At 39.1% G+C, this 16,823-nt stretch overlaps 1 protein-coding gene across 1 annotated transcript in view; it reads right to left on the bottom strand.

Moving 5' to 3' along the window:
* FBXL4 (F-box and leucine-rich repeat protein 4) overlaps positions 1-10,663 on the bottom strand; it is a 49,896-nt gene extending 39,233 nt beyond the window's left edge. Inside the window, exon 1 of the mRNA XM_010006310.1 lies at positions 10,155-10,663. Coding sequence (XP_010004612.1) covers positions 10,155-10,663 — 509 coding nt within the window. The remainder of the gene's footprint in view (positions 1-10,154) is intronic.
* Between the last annotated feature and the right edge of the window lie 6,160 nt (positions 10,664-16,823).

The raw sequence follows: 16,823 nt of genomic DNA, 5'->3' as shown, positions 1-16,823 counted from the left end.
TCCCTACCAGCTCTGCACTTACAAGTACTGCTCAACACAGACACATACTGCAGAACACACATGGGGAGGGGGGGAAATAAAAATAAAAAATAAAAAATAACCAAACATGCTTTATTTTCAAGAACAAAAAGCTTAAGCTTTGTCCATCATGACAGAAAGTAAAACAAATGTAAGGATTTTCACTAAAATATGGCACACAGTATAAATAAGGCTCAGAAGCTTGATATTTACTATTCTTTCAATGATAGGAAAATTAATACGTATCAGCTGAAACTTCAATTTCATGATGGACATTTTCAAGCATGCACAGATAAAGTTTCCTATCTTGCATCGTGCCTCTCTCTACAAATACCTTACAGTAGGACAGGAGGCCTGCAGAAGTCTTCTGTCAAAGGAAAAGAAAAATAATTCATGAACTAAAAACAAACATGCAGGACTGGTGAATATATGGCACATCAGAAATTACCAACATAGAAAAGTAGACAACCCTGCCCTAACTTCAACAGCATTTATAAGAGAGATTTATTACTAAGAGAAGATTTCATTCATCCAGGAAATGAATGTCAACTCATGGCAAAAAGTAACACATATAGTCCCATTGTCAGGCCCTCTCACACAGGTCGATTCCCTAAGCAAATGCTTAAATGTTGGCAATGCACATAACCTTTCCTGAACACATCCAGATCACCACCTGACATTTGGCTCAGACACTTTCATATACCTGCTCAAACTATCCTTAGGGAAACTCAAGGCTATTTTTTCACTCAAGTAGCACACACCGGACCATCAACTTTTAAGAGAATTTGTCTCAGTTACTGACTTCTCCTTTGGTGCCCTGGAGAGACCATCATCTACCAGTAGCAGAGCTCTGGAAAAAAATAATGCAGCTGGAAGCCTAGGTTCATCAAACTGCAGACAAATAACCTCCTTCAGCAAGGAGCGTTTCTGGTTCCCAGTCTTTGCAATACACTAGAGAAACAGAAAGACATGTAGTATGACTTTACAATGTTGAGAAACATCTTACATACCAATTGCTGATGAGCAACAAGACCAGTGACTAACTTCCATTGCCCTTGCCATGCTGTTTTCATCAACAGCACTCGTCTAATTTTATAGAAGTTCTCTGTTAGTATAACTGGAAATCCTCAAGTCTACCAGGTTGATGTTTTCCTCTCCCTTGGTAGCACCACACACAGCTCTGAGTTAGCATTCGTATGTCTTTTCTAAGTGTTGGCATACTCTTAATACACCCATATTGCAACTGGAAGCGGCCTCTTGATCCATAATCAGCACTTTGACACTTGGGCTACCTGTAATAATTACAGATTTGTCCATTTTATCTACACACAGGGTCCATATTATGTCCCATTCTGAGCTCCTCAGTTCAAGGGGGATAGGGATTTACTTGAGAGAGTCCAAAAGAGGGCTATGAAGATGATTAAGGGACTGGAACACCTGTTTTATGAGGAAAGGCTGAGACACCTGGGGCTGTTTAATCTAGAGAAGACTAAGAGGGGATCTTACTAATGTATATAAAAATCTGAAGGGTGGGTGTCAAGAAGGAAGGGCCAATCTCTTTTTAGTCATGCCCTGTGATAGGACAAGGCACAATGGATGCAAACTGGAACACAGGAAATTCCACCTCAACGTGAGGAAAAACTTCTTTACTGTGAGGGTGATGGAGCACTGGGACAGGCTGGCCAGAGAGGTTGTGGAGTTTCCTTCTCTGGAGACTTTCAAGACATATCTGGATGTGTTCCTGTGTGACCTGCCTTAGTCGGCCCTACTCTGGCAGAGGAGTTGGACCGTATGATCTCCAGAGGTCCCTCCCAAGTCCTAACATTCTACGATTCCATGATTCTATTGGTGGGAGTGAAGACTCCACAGTTGGAAACAGAACAAAAAAGTCTACATTTCCAAGAGGCTTCAGAAAGAACTGCATTCCCGTTCCAGAGCATGTTTTTGTTATGGCTATCCCATTTCAAAATCTTTTGAAAAAAAGGTATTTTCCAAGCTTAAGATGCTCAATAGACTATTTAACCCAAAACAATGAGAAACTGAATCCCAAGATGCAACTGTGAAGTATTCAAAGTTCTTTCCCTCCACACTTTGAGTTAATTAGGTAGCTCTCAAAAAAACCCAAGGAGAACCAAATGACTGAAGGTAGGGCATTGCTGGTCCTCAAGTCTTGCAAACACAGAGGAACAGCTAGTCAAAGATGTTGCAATGAGAGTGTTTTGATAAGAAGATTTCACCAGCAGTGTGCAAGAAAGCTTCAGTCTTTACATTACCATGCAAAGCTTGAATGAGAGGCAGTAACATCTGTATTATTTCCTCTGATGATTGAAGAAAATTACAACTTGAAGTTTTCCCATTCAGCTTTAATGGACTCAGTTTTCCCATAAGACTTCTCTACCTCATGAAGATATCCAGGAACTCATTCTGCTCAAAGTTCTTATACTAAAGACTCCATACATCTATGTGGTAAAAAAAAATACAATTCCCATTCTTTCCCTTACCGTGAAGAGAAATCCAGTCTAGTGATTTTTAGGCTAAGAAACATATTTGCAAGGTTTCTGTCAAATGAAAGCAGATATTTAATGCTTGTTTAATTTTTTGTGATGATGCCTGAGTCGATCCAATTCCTTCTGAAGAAAATACATAATAAGAAAGAATATTTGGAAAAGTGGCTCCTAGAAAAAGTAATCAGATTTCTCTGCAGGAAGACAAGATTAAACTTTGCCTGCAATCTGCTGAGATTTCTTGCATTGTAAAATTGAGATTGATGTAGAAAGTGAATAAAGCACTATGAGCTATTCAGGCACAAAAAATAAATGCCTTGTCCCAAGAAACTTGCAGCTGTGTTAAAAGCCAAAAGAAGGGAACTTTCAGACAGACTAACAAGGAAAACATTAAGAAAACTCAGAGAATAATATGACCACAACTTTTCTGAAATTGTAATGTCTGCAACAATTACAAGCATTACATGTGATTGTAATACATACCAGCTGCTCCTACCTAAGCAAGTGCTCTGTACACCATCTGTAAGCTACCTACAAGAAAAGGTCTCCTGCCTGCTAAGATACCAGGGATGCTTCAGCCACTATGTTCAACACAACCTGGAAAGTGCACCCCTCACCACAACTGAGAGTTTGTAAATAAAAAAGGGAAGGACTGACCACGAGAGCAATTTTAGAACCATTCGGATCAAGGTGGTAAGTAGAGTTCACAGCAGTCTAATCACTATGGGGGAACACACAACAGATTTTAATTTGTGCTTTGAGAATTCAATTCTGAAATACCATAGTGAGCAAAAAGGACTCAGAATACTCAGGGAATTTAAAAGAGCAAAAGGGATTTGAAATAGTTGCTCTGTCCACATGAGATTTGTATGGATTTCTCAAAAATGACTGTGTCCCATGAACTCAGAATTCATTCTTCTATGACACTCATTTGGACAAGAAAAAGCTGTTTCCCTGAAGACGTCAAAACAAGTTATAAGTAAGGATGCAAACAGCTAGAACTTAAGCTGTGAGCTACACGTAGGTGAGATACAGCCCTGAAGGTCCCTTATCACACTGTCATGTGTTGATGGTATCAGCAGTGTTTTGGGTGCCTTCAACTGAGACTCACAGGGACCAAAAGGTAGAAGAATCATCCAAATGCCACTCACTCTCTTACATGCTCTGGATCTGGACACTGTCTTTTTTGCTTCACTCTCTTTATCAGAACAGGGGATTTTTCCCATCCAAAAATTTTATTCAAATCCTGGCTGCCAGCAAACAAAGCTGCAACATTCCCACCTGGATTAGACTTCAGAGTGAGCCTACTGCATTAACACAACAGACTTCCTAATGAAAGGAGAGGACCTTTGACTTTGTCCACCTTCCTCAGCCTGCTCTTCAGATTGTAGCAGCTTCTGCCTCTACAGGCTTTAAGAGCTTCAGAAACAGAAAGGAACTTTGCATGCAGCATACACAGCTAACCTAGAAAATATTAAGTCAAGCTGTTGATCTACAAAATTGAAACCAAACAGATTTTTGTTCAAAAAAGCACCTAGCAAAATCCTAAATTACATGGGGAAAAAAATGAAGTTAAATAGAAATAAATGGTAGGAACACACAAGGCAGAATGTTGCCACTGCTACTTCTGGAACTGTTTCCAGTCAGTCCAATGATAATGATATCTCACCCATGAGAAACAACCAAATCAATGTTGTATTTTATCTGTAGAAAATAAGGAAAAAATACCACAAAACAATCTCCTATCTAGTAAAGAAGCAATCATTGCACAGCAGTAAGGACATGCTCTGAAACATCACCCCAAGCACTGCCACATAACCCAGACTAGTTAGCAATTGCTGGTTTCGAGCTTTTACAAAAAAGTGTATGAATATGTGGTATTGCTATAATGTACAGAAGGTAAGAGAAACTGTCAAGTTAAAAAACGACCATAACAGAAGAACAGGCACTATTTCTTTCTTTTGTATTCCAAATTTAAAAAGCAAAGTTATTTTTCTAAAAGGAAGAAGGTGGAAATCTATCTATGACCTGCAAGTTCTCATTTCAGCACACAAACTCTCTCTGTCTGCCAGCAGTTAACTATTAGGAGTATCAGAATGTTTCAGAGGGGCTGACAAGGAAGAAGCCATTAGGCAATCTCCAACAGTAAGCCTTCTGGGAAATGAGGAGGAAAGAGAAAGAGGAAAGAAAACCTTTCCCTCATCACAGAGGCTAGCTGTAACTTATCCATCCAATACACCACGAGAAACAGAAAATCCTCTTGGCTGTGTTCAGCTCATGCTACTGTCAGGTGCAACACCCTCATCACACCTGTGTGGAGTTCTGCTTCCTCTGGCTGAAGAGGAACTCATGGTTGTCACCAAACCCTAAGTACACAGAATATTAATCTCAGTACAAAATCTTACAGCTATACTGGTATAATAATCACAACACAACACACAAACTGGAGGGATTTCTTCACCACATAAAAACTAAGACTATATGCTGAAATACTCCGTTCATCTCAGATTATTAATTGTTCCTTGTATTTTCTGCACTCAGATAATTCATGTAAGAAATACACAGATACTAACATACGTTAGTAGAGTTTGAGAAATTACCAAAAACTTCTCACCAGTCAAGGTGTGATTTGCACTAATGAAAAACACAAGAGATATCCATGTGTAACAACAGCAGTTTCTCTGACATTTATGGTTTTTTTAAATTGTTTTATGCAGAGGAGAGTGATGTCATGTCTTCTGTGTTTGAAGGAGCAAAAGATATGAGAGGACAGAGAAAAAGAAACTTCAAATTAACTGTTGTGCTCTAAGCATTAGAATTATTTGGGACTATTACATTGCACTCTGAAATATTGTCACCGTTTGACTCAGGTCTGACAACAATGCTCTCGATCCCCTCCCCCTCCCACCCAGGTAGGGAAGGAGAGAAAAAGAGAGAGACTTGGCTGGATTGAAAACTAAACTACACAGCTTTAATTAAGCACTAATGAATGACACAAGAAAATATATACAATTATATACAGATATGTTCAGGTATGAGCAAAAGCCTCTCGCCTCCTCCCACCCCCAGCAACTCCCACAGCATCTCCTGAGCTGCAAACAGTCCTGAAAAATCCCAGGTTGCTGCTGGAGAAAGCACAGAGTGATGAGGGTCAGGAGAGCTGGAGCCTGGGGGTTGATGGTGATGGATGGACGGAGTCCTCCCTGGACACCGGCCATGGATGGAAGAGAAGGGAAGAAGCAGGAAGGAAGTTGTCTTCTGTGATCTCTGACTTCCTCTAAGCTTACGTAGATATATGGAATATCTCTGGCCAATTTTGCTGTCTGTCTAACTCAGCCTCCTACGGGGGGGTCACAGATCTCCATATACTGTCTGAGCTGGCAGAGTGAAGGTGTAACCTTGAAGCCTCAGTAGTTAGAAAAACATTCCAGTGTCTTATCAGCTCTAGCTACAGCACACTGTTGTTAAAAGAAAGCTTACTGAAGGAAAAACAATCAGTAAAAGGAAAATTGGCTTCATCCTGGCTCAAACCAGGACAAATATAAATGCTTATTCCCATTCCATGAAAAGCTGATCCCACCTCTAAAACTACTCTAAATAAAGCTGTAACTGACAGCAGTAATTCCATGCACCAGCAACAGAGGAACATGACTAAAGAACTAGAGTCTTTCTGAACACCTGCATAAATTGTTTTTTAATGCAACTCAAGCATAAACTGAGCAACAAAGCAACATACTGGCCAATGATGCAGGCTACAGCCATTTTTCTACAAGAATATATGAAGTCCTCTTGAGCAAGGACTGCAGTACGTGAACATACAAGAGCCTCTTGTGGGTGAGAAGCTTTTGCACACAGCAAAGTCTTGGATAAACTGATGTTTTAAATACTAGACAAAGAGAACAAAGATTACTTGGCTGTATAGCCACTAGTATAATCCACCAAGCATAACATTTAAACAAGTCTCAAAAGACTTTTTACTCTCAACAGTTTTGACTCCACTTTTAATTTGGTCTTCGTTTTATATCAAAGTGAGAACTGGTGAAAAGGAACCTGTCTAATGACCTGTCTTTTCTATATTTGTGTTCAGGAAGAAACAGATTCAGAGCATATAAAAGAAAGAAGCACTTTAAGTTCTTAAGTAATATAGTGATATAAAATTGAGTATCAAAATAGTAAGAAAACGAAGTCCTGAGTACCCTTTGAGTAAATGGAACATAGCCTTTTTTAACAGAAGAAAACAGTATGGCAGTTCTTTAAGTCTAAAACATCAGTTAAACACAGAATCACCTGACATTATCAACAGCATTCCACCTTCAAAACATTTTTTTTAGTTGACATCTCAGAATTTTTGGAAGTGAAAACAAGAACCAAGAACTGAAGCAGAAAAGAGACTGTATTCTTGTAGGTTTTCATATTCCTCTCATAAAGCTGAGAAAACAGAGAGAAAATACTGCATACCTCATGTGGAGAAAGGGTTCCTTCATCTTCCTTTCAAGACACCATGTGTGAGACATGATTGTCTTTTTCAGAAGAAAAAAGGAGACAAATTAAATATGTAGCTCTGAACAGTAAAGTCCTGCTAAAGAAAAGTAAGCCAAGAGGAAAAACAAAAGTCCCTTCTTTAGCACCATGACTGGCAAGTACTGAAGATGCAACTGGTTTTAAGGCTACCCAAGAAAAGTGCCTTCTAGCCAAAAAGTTGCTAACCTAGGTAGACAGAACAGAAGATACTCCTGCCTATAAATTAAAAAGCAGAATACTACAGAAACTTCACCCTTTTTTACGAATAAGGGAAAGTCTGAGCTTTCAGTCCGACCCTAACCAAAGAGAAGTCATAAAGCACATCCCAGAGAACTGTATATTAAGTATTTCCACATCCATTTTCTCTTAACTCTCTGAACAATTTTATCTTTTTTTAAGTGCACTTCACTGAATAGCTCGTTCAGTTAACATCCCTTGAGCTTTCCTTCAACACTTCTTGATCTTTACGCAAACCTAAATAAAGTATATTGTTTTATGAACCAAAACCTAAGCAGACATTTTTATAAACCAGCTTTAGCTTACTACTTGGAATTTTATCCTTCTATTATTGCCCTGCAGCACACTGTCTTACCATTACCCTAATGCAACATTATCAGCAGTTACAGAGATTATCTCTACATGATTCTGTGCTACATCACAAAATAAAGTAGTAAAATCAACCACAGAATCATTTTCACTGGAAAAGACCTTCAAGGTCATCAAGTACAACTGTTACCCTAGCACAAAGCCAAGTTCTCCACTAAACCGTGTCCCTAAGCATCACATCTACACATCTTTTAAATACACCCAGGGATGGTGACTCCACCACTTCCCTGGCCATCATATTCCTCTCATAAAGCTGAGAAAACAGAGAGAAAATACTGCATACCTCATGTGGAGAAAGGGTTCCTTCATCTTCCTTTCAAGACACCATGTGTGAGACATGATTGTCTTTTTCAGAAGAAAAAAGGAGACAAATTAAATATGTAGCTCTGAACAGTAAAGTCCTGCTAAAGAAAAGTAAGCCAAGAGGAAAAACAAAAGTCCCTTCTTTAGCACCATGACTGGCAAGTACTGAAGATGCAACTGGTTTTAAGGCTACCCAAGAAAAGTGCCTTCTAGCCAAAAAGTTGCTAACCTAGGTAGACAGAACAGAAGATACTCCTGCCTATAAATTAAAAAGCAGAATACTACAGAAACTTCACCCTTTTTTACGAATAAGGGAAAGTCTGAGCTTTCAGTCCGACCCTAACCAAAGAGAAGTCATAAAGCACATCCCAGAGAACTGTATATTAAGTATTTCCACATCCATTTTCTCTTAACTCTCTGAACAATTTTATCTTTTTTTAAGTGCACTTCACTGAATAGCTCGTTCAGTTAACATCCCTTGAGCTTTCCTTCAACACTTCTTGATCTTTACGCAAACCTAAATAAAGTATATTGTTTTATGAACCAAAACCTAAGCAGACATTTTTATAAACCAGCTTTAGCTTACTACTTGGAATTTTATCCTTCTATTATTGCCCTGCAGCACACTGTCTTACCATTACCCTAATGCAACATTATCAGCAGTTACAGAGATTATCTCTACATGATTCTGTGCTACATCACAAAATAAAGTAGTAAAATCAACCACAGAATCATTTTCACTGGAAAAGACCTTCAAGGTCATCAAGTACAACTGTTACCCTAGCACAAAGCCAAGTTCTCCACTAAACCGTGTCCCTAAGCATCACATCTACACATCTTTTAAATACACCCAGGGATGGTGACTCCACCACTTCCCTGGCCAGCCTGTTCCAGTGCCTGACAGCCCTTTCAGTCAAGAGTTTTCTCCTAATATCACAAAACAAAGAAGTAAAATGAAAGCTCCCAGAGTAACTGGCCAAAAGCTATTTCACACTAGCTTTTCATCAGTATATAATTATTAGAGAGCTGTAAAACTAACAATGCACTACACTACAATAGATGACAGAATCACACAAAATAGATTAATTGGGAATTTAGTATATAACATGACACTTGATTTTCCAGGGTTTACAAATAAACATCAACAGCCCAATACTGGAAGCATGGGATAATAAGTTAGACCTAAAAGTACATTCTTTAGCTGCATTTGTAAAAGGCAGGTCAGGGAGAAGACACCCAGCACCCAAGTTAACATGCTAACATGCTTGGGTGCACCACCAAAGTGTGCACTTCAAAGTAATAAAGTTATTTGTTGACATTTTCTCCTTTCCTATATGGGCTTAGTATAATTTTTATTTTTTTTAATTTATACTGAGTACTTTGCACATACTGCTAGTTTTTACCCATGTTTTTCCCCACTATGTGCTTGTATCTGTTCTCTTTCTCCTTCCATTTCTATCTCCTCACCTCCTCACTAAGAGCTTCACACCCCATACACTGTTTTTCTTTATTATCTTACTATTCCCCAGGTAGGTCTGGAGTGTCTAGAATTTCATCAAGAGTTCCTGCTATGAGGAAAAGCAATAGGATCAAATCAGTTTCTTTCAGTCTATGAAGCAAGTGTAAAAATGAAGCTCAGCTCACACCCTTCGATCAGACCGAAAATAAATACCAGACAAACAGCATCACCTTTTGTCCAACTGTTCTATGCTTCTGGTTTTGGTCTCATTTCCATATGAATAGCTACAGTGCCCAATTGTACTACACATACAATCTAAAGGATGCAGGGAGAGGAGAGAGTTCTTGGCTACTTCAAAAGGGATGACACAGCCATTGTGACTCCTCAGCCTCTTCTACACAATTTGCTTTCCTTATTGGAGAGAGGAACTCAAAACTGTCATTTCAAAACGGATTTTTGTACATACAAAATAATTATAGCTCATAAAAATTACAAAACAAAAACGACCATTACACAAATTCAGTTTGATACTGGGATCTGCATTAATTCCTACCAAAAAATCCACATCTCTGAAGTTGCTATGAAAACATGTCACTACAGTTTTAAAAACATGCAGAAATAAAGAAAACATTAGTGGGTCAGATTCAAACCAGAGAAATACTTGGGAGTAAAGTTTTCTAAACCGCATTATTTGTAGCATTTAACATCTCACAGGAAAGCATAAAGGAGGGGAAAAGAATTACCTTACTTCAGCTGGTGGATTTTGTGAGTAAGGATTTGCAGAGCATGCCAAAATCCTGACTACAGCTCCAGGATGGTACGTTTCCAGAATGTGCACTGCAGTAGGATAAACTGGTTCCTCAAAGGCAAGTTCCACATAGTCCTGGCTACAGAAGGTGGGTGGTGTTCTCTTGAACGGCAGCCGAGCACTAGGGCAATGATCCCACCAGGTCCCGTAAGTTCGAAAGACAGCAGTCTGAGTGAAGTCACCAGAACTAGGGTACACGTTTGGAATACCTGCTAAATTCCACATGGTGTATGACATGCTGTTTTCACTACCATAGTGAGAGCTGAAATCCAACACTTCTTTGGCATACTGAACTATTTCAACGTTGATAGGTAAGGCTCGGGTGTTTGATTCAATAGCCCTCCGGCTGTTCATTTCTCCCCTCGTTGCTGTCCTAGCTCGGCGCCGAAGGCACATATAGTAAAACATGCTCAGAACTGTTAACATGGGAAACACTGGTGACATCTAGATACGACTTAGGAAGATGCAAAAGGTCAGGAGTCCTTTAGAAAGCGCAGTAACTGCTTGTGGTGTTTTGGAAAAGAGCTATAAAACAGAATGAATACACATAGTGAGCTGATGAAACATTCTTAGAAAGCATGTGGTTTTGAATATCCTTCTAAACAAAATACTGCTACTAAAACATTAATGGACTTTTCCATTTACTGTGTTTAAAAAAAGAGAAGACTATGAAGAAAGAGTAGCCAAAACTAGCCCTCAAGCAATGCAGAGGCTAATGGTTAAATTAAGCATTATTTTCAGGGATTTATTAAGGGAAAAAAATATTGCACTGACTTACAGAAATGAAATCAAGCATGGAAGGAAATCTGGCCCTTGAACTAAACAACTGTAGAAGAGTATCTGAAGGTACATCTAAAATTATCTGTAGTATAGTTTTAAAATACTTAAACTAAAATTGACCTTAAACAGAGGTCAGGTATCTAGTGAAGTTACTTCAGTGTTGCTCAATAAACCCTGAGTTCCTTCACTGCTTCTACTGTGCAGTAAAACTGTTCCCAGGACCTGAATTAGTACATTTCAAGCTAACTCCAGGATATCTACACTACATCTGCAGAGTAAACACATGCTTCAGAGGCGACAATAGAAACTTGGACAGCTACTCCAACAAATTGTTTCCTCTAATTTGTTCCCATAATTTGTGAATGGTTTTAAGAATGAAAAGAGTTTGGGGCAGTTAATCTAATACAAAAACTTAACCCCTTACTTGCTATATCACAGCACTGGCTTGAAACAGTCTCACAAAAATACTGTCTTTACCCTTTGAAGTTGTCCATGATGGCATTCACCAACAATGGAAGGGTCACCAGCCTCCGGAAGGATGCTTAGAATCCATTACCAAAATCATCTTCCTTTAAGCCAAGCGATAAAGTAAGTCTTCAGAAGAGTCCTGGCATCAGAAGCACAAGTCTCCATAGAAAGCATTTTACTTCTGATAAGAGAGAATATTTTCATTTACATAACAAGTCAGTTTGACACAAAACATACTAGATTTGCACAAAAGGTGACCTACAAAAATCAACACAAAACATACTAATCATTCAGGATACCAATGTCTTTTATATAGCCTACATCAAATCACAAGTAAAAATAACAAGCAAGCAGGTTTAACTATTAGAAAAAGCCCAATTAAAGGTCTCTTTAGTGAAGTTTTCTGTTTACAACAGTGAACAAATATTTATAGCTAAATGTCGTCTTCAGGACACGAAAGGGCTGTATCGTGTTCCCTACTAATGAAGATCCTCTTACATATGCTTGTCCCATATTTAGCAACCACTCCATACTTGTATGATGCAAGCTCTTAGATTTACCAACACACAACAAAACATGGGACACTCTCTCTGATTTCTGCTAGCAGTACACTACATCCCTGGGCAATAACAGAGCAGTCCAGAATTCACATCCTCCAGCACCACAGACAGTTTCTCACAAACTGACCTTCAGATTAGCTTGCTCATGGGATTTACTAGGAAAGAACAAGAAGCAACACCCATAACCTGCTAGAGGCCAAAACGGGGATGACTAAGCATGTCTCAAAATAGAATAAATGTTTCTTCAACAGCTTGTACTAGAGTTGCCAATTTGATTACCACAGGATAAGTACTGGGGTAATCAGTGAACCAGCAGAGGTGACCCTTCTGTTGCAGAAGAGGCACCAAACAACAATTAACATGATGGCTCACACTGCCTGGCAGACAAACCACACATTTAATGTTTGCAATGGGTACAAGTAACACCATACTTCATACAAAAGGTTTTTGGAAGCGTGAGCCTAAAGAAGGGTAAATAAATAAATGAACGGAGACGAATCAAAGTGCCTTTTTACGCCTCCATATAAATCCACTGTGCATGTTTCTTGGGTAAATTGCTTGTTTCCCATGCTCACAAAATGCACATAAAAGTACAAACAGCTCTTTCACTTGAACGTTGCCAGCAAGAGGGAGCTTGTGGTAACAGATAAGGACAGGCTGCACTACTTGACCATCATACTCATGACAGCAGGAGTTTACTAAAGAAGTGTTCACTTCTCACTTTCTTGCCTCTTCTATTATTAGCTTTTTGTTTAGTTCCTGTCCTTCATTCAGTTTCACATGTTGACATAGCTGTCAACAACACAAATTACTCCTGACATTCAGTGCAGAAGGGAATGCATAAAACGATTTACTGGATCCACTTCAAGCTCTCCCGAAATGCAAAAACCCAATAATGTCACATTTCTCCCAAACATCCTGTGGAACCACATTTTAAAAAAGGCACTGAGAAAAAAAAAGCAGCACAACCCCAATTTCTCCTCGCTAAAAAAACCTCACCCAAAACCCAAGACAACAACCCCACATTGAAAATTGTATTTTATCTTTTCAGCATGGAGCTGCTGTAAGATATAATTGAAAACTATGAATACATTCTCCGCCTGGATTTTTCTCTCTTAAAAAGAAAAAATCTGTTTACAGAATATGCCAACAGACATTAAACTTCAACAAACTTACTGCTGGCAAGCCTGGAATGGTATCTAAACCAGCATATACACCAGGTTCTAACTCAAAATTTAACTGATCGACATGGTTTGAAGGCTGCTCCACTGAAGTTAAGGCTTTACAGAGCTCAACTTTAAGAATCATTCAACTGGCATATTTCAAGATCAGGTGCAAATCACTTATCTCACACAGGCATCCCACACAACTTCATGCCTGCAAACCCCAGGCTTCCTCTGGCCACAGCCTGGAGCTCTTAGAGCACTAAGATAAAACTCAGCTGTGCTCCCTCTCACCTCGTCCAAGAGCAGCACAACCACCATTTGGTTCAGAGCTGTACATCCACTGGCTGCCCAACTTCAGTCAGGTCTAACAGAGCAGGTAACTTACAACCATGCTGCAGAAACATTCATTTAGCTCATTACCCCTCTACCAATGCCATTTTCATAAAACCTGTAAATATTTTATATCTTTGAGACTGATGCCACTGTCAACTTTGGCTGACGTTGCTCAACAAGCTCAAAAGTAACTAAGTAGGAAGAAACAGGCCAGAGCACACAGCTTTCATAAAAACTTACCAGTTGAAACAATGCAAGTGGAGATAAATTATTTCTAAAGACTTAAAAGCAATATAGGATTTTGTAGTTTATAACAAGTAAGAAGAAACAGAAAACTATAATAAAAGAATAAACAAGAATTAGGACTACAATGCAAACAGGAACCTTTATTTGGCATTTTAAGAGAACTATGTAGTTAAAAGACAAATTAAAAACTGCTCTGGAGGTTGAAGGATAATAACCCAGTGAAAGAATTACATTAAATACAGATCAGTAGGACCTGATGATGTAAACAGATTTTTTTCAAGAACAACCACAGGTCAAGCTGATTTCCAATTAATGGGAAATAACTTTGCAAAAAGATAAAAATGCAGACTCAGGCCTATGCAAAGCATCAAGAAACCCAGATATGAAACACAGCAGCCCATATGCATGCAAAATGTCATCCCCTCAGACTGCCTGATTATTTTTAAGTGATCCATTCAGGCCTATGCAGCTTTGGTTCAAACCTCCGGCAGAATCTTTGTCCTGTTGCATATTATTCATTTTTTTGGTACAGTTATAATTATGCCAAATCAAAGATTAATAAAGGTTTCTTGTAAACATGTCTCTTTATCCTCCTCCCAAGTAGCTGCCTTCTACTTCTTTGCTTTCTTTCATATAATATTTTTTTTTCTGTCAAGATACAAATAAATGGACTGAAATGCCACTACTGAATACCAAGACCTTCAGTGGCCACCACAGACTAGCAGGGAGGGCATGATGGTTAGAAATAGAAAACAACATGCTATGAACCTGCAGTGAGATTGTGAACTGCTGTCCTAGACTTCATCCCATTTTGCACTTCCAGACTGGATCCTGTCTCCAGATTCTCTCAGGGCTGCCTGAGCTCTGCCCTGTCTTCTCATGTCCTGCACAGACTCATCCTCCCTGCTTCACAGCCACTTCTCCATCAGAGCATTTACAATCTCTCCTATTCAGACCTTCATTTAATTGACAACTGTTTCAATTTTGTGGGAAAATACCATTTTTCTATTACTATTAACCCTTTGGGCCTTAATCCTCTAAATACAGAAAGCATTTTAATTCGTTATTTCCTTCATTAAAACATAGCACAGGAAAATGTCATGGCTTCTTTATAGATTTCATGGAAACAGGTACTAATTAAACTAAAGCACTCAATTGTAGTAGATCTCTTTGGTCTGTTTTGCCTCTTACAGGGAGTCTATGTACACAAAACTGTTTTCAGGCCTCAAAGTGACCCAACCTGTTAATGACTGTTTGGCAAACACAGCTCCCCAGTATTCACAGTTTCATCCCACAAGAGCAGGAAGAGGACACTGTTACATCGTTATTCACCAGCTGGACTGCTGAAAAAAAAGATGGGAAATAAATGGAAAAATAGTGGGGGTTTGGAGGGGATTCAAAGTGAAGGATGTGGCTAAAAAAATAACACATAACAGATTCAGATAGAGAAAAAAAAAAAGAAAGATGGTATATTTCATCCCTGAGATGTCCCTGGCAAAGAATGTGTTAGACAAGAGTTGTTACTAGTTCCAAAGAAAAAAAACGTTGTACATACATCTCATGTATACACCGGGTTTAATTTCTAAAGCCAGAGAGGTAGTAATTCCTCTTTACATCAGCTTTGCTAATCTCACACTTGGGAGTACTGTGCAGAGTTTTCTTTCATTTGACTATAAAAGAAACAGCAACATTGACAAAGAACACATAAATGACAAAAACAATAGATTGTATTATCTCTGAAGAAAGATTAATGCAATTTAATACGTGCGCCTTAGATAAAAGGTGGTAAACTGGAAAGCTCTTAATTATCTCTGCACATTAATGCTCAGAGGGAATACTAGAACCTTACGTTACAAGCTAAAACAGCATTTTTACCACAGGTTAGCATCTCTCTCTGTTAATTAACCAGATTATACCAACATCTACACTCAACTTGTTGAAACTAGAAGCGAATATCAATAAAAATTAACAAGGTCTTACAGAATACTCCAAACTCAGGCCCCACTTGCTGTGTTCCTTCCTGTAGGGTGCCCTGGCACTAAAAACACAGCCATTTTACACATTTGCAACTCACAAACTCACAAACACACGGGACACGAGGGGGCGTAGCTAGGACTACAAGTTCCAAGACTGTGGCTAAAAAAATAACACATAACAGATTCAGATAGAGAAAAAAAAAAGAAAGATGGTATATTTCATCCCTGAGATGTCCCTGGCAAAGAATGTGTTAGACAAGAGTTGTTACTAGTTCCAAAGAAAAAAAACGTTGTACATACATCTCATGTATACACCGGGTTTAATTTCTAAAGCCAGAGAGGTAGTAATTCCTCTTTACATCAGCTTTGCTAATCTCACACTTGGGAGTACTGTGCAGAGTTTTCTTTCATTTGACTATAAAAGAAACAGCAACATTGACAAAGAACACATAAATGACAAAAACAATAGATTGTATTATCTCTGAAGAAAGATTAATGCAATTTAATACGTGCGCCTTAGATAAAAGGTGGTAAACTGGAAAGCTCTTAATTATCTCTGCACATTAATGCTCAGAGGGAATACTAGAACCTTACGTTACAAGCTAAAACAGCATTTTTACCACAGGTTAGCATCTCTCTCTGTTAATTAACCAGATTATACCAACATCTACACTCAACTTGTTGAAACTAGAAGCGAATATCAATAAAAATTAACAAGGTCTTACAGAATACTCCAAACTCAGGCCCCACTTGCTGTGTTCCTTCCTGTAGGGTGCCCTGGCACTAAAAACACAGCCATTTTACACATTTGCAACTCACAAACTCACAAACACACGGGACACCGTGACAACCCTATCTGCCTGAGATCCTGCTTGTGACGCTGTCACGGGCGTGAAATAAAAAAACACAACCCAAAAAACGCAGAATCCAAGCTTTTCCGACCCCTGATGGCCTGTTCCTCCCTGCTGGAGCCAGAACCCACGGCACGGGTTGGTATAACGCAGACCAAGCCTCCCGAGGGGCCTGCCGGGCGCCGCAGGTGCCCGCCCTGCCCTGAGGAGGCCGCACCGGGACC

Source organism: Chaetura pelagica, unplaced genomic scaffold, assembly GCF_000747805.2.
Source record: "Chaetura pelagica isolate M959 unplaced genomic scaffold, ChaPel_1.0 scaffold399, whole genome shotgun sequence".
Taxonomy (NCBI): domain Eukaryota; kingdom Metazoa; phylum Chordata; class Aves; order Apodiformes; family Apodidae; genus Chaetura; species Chaetura pelagica.
This window is presented reverse-complemented; position numbering and strand designations above follow the sequence as displayed.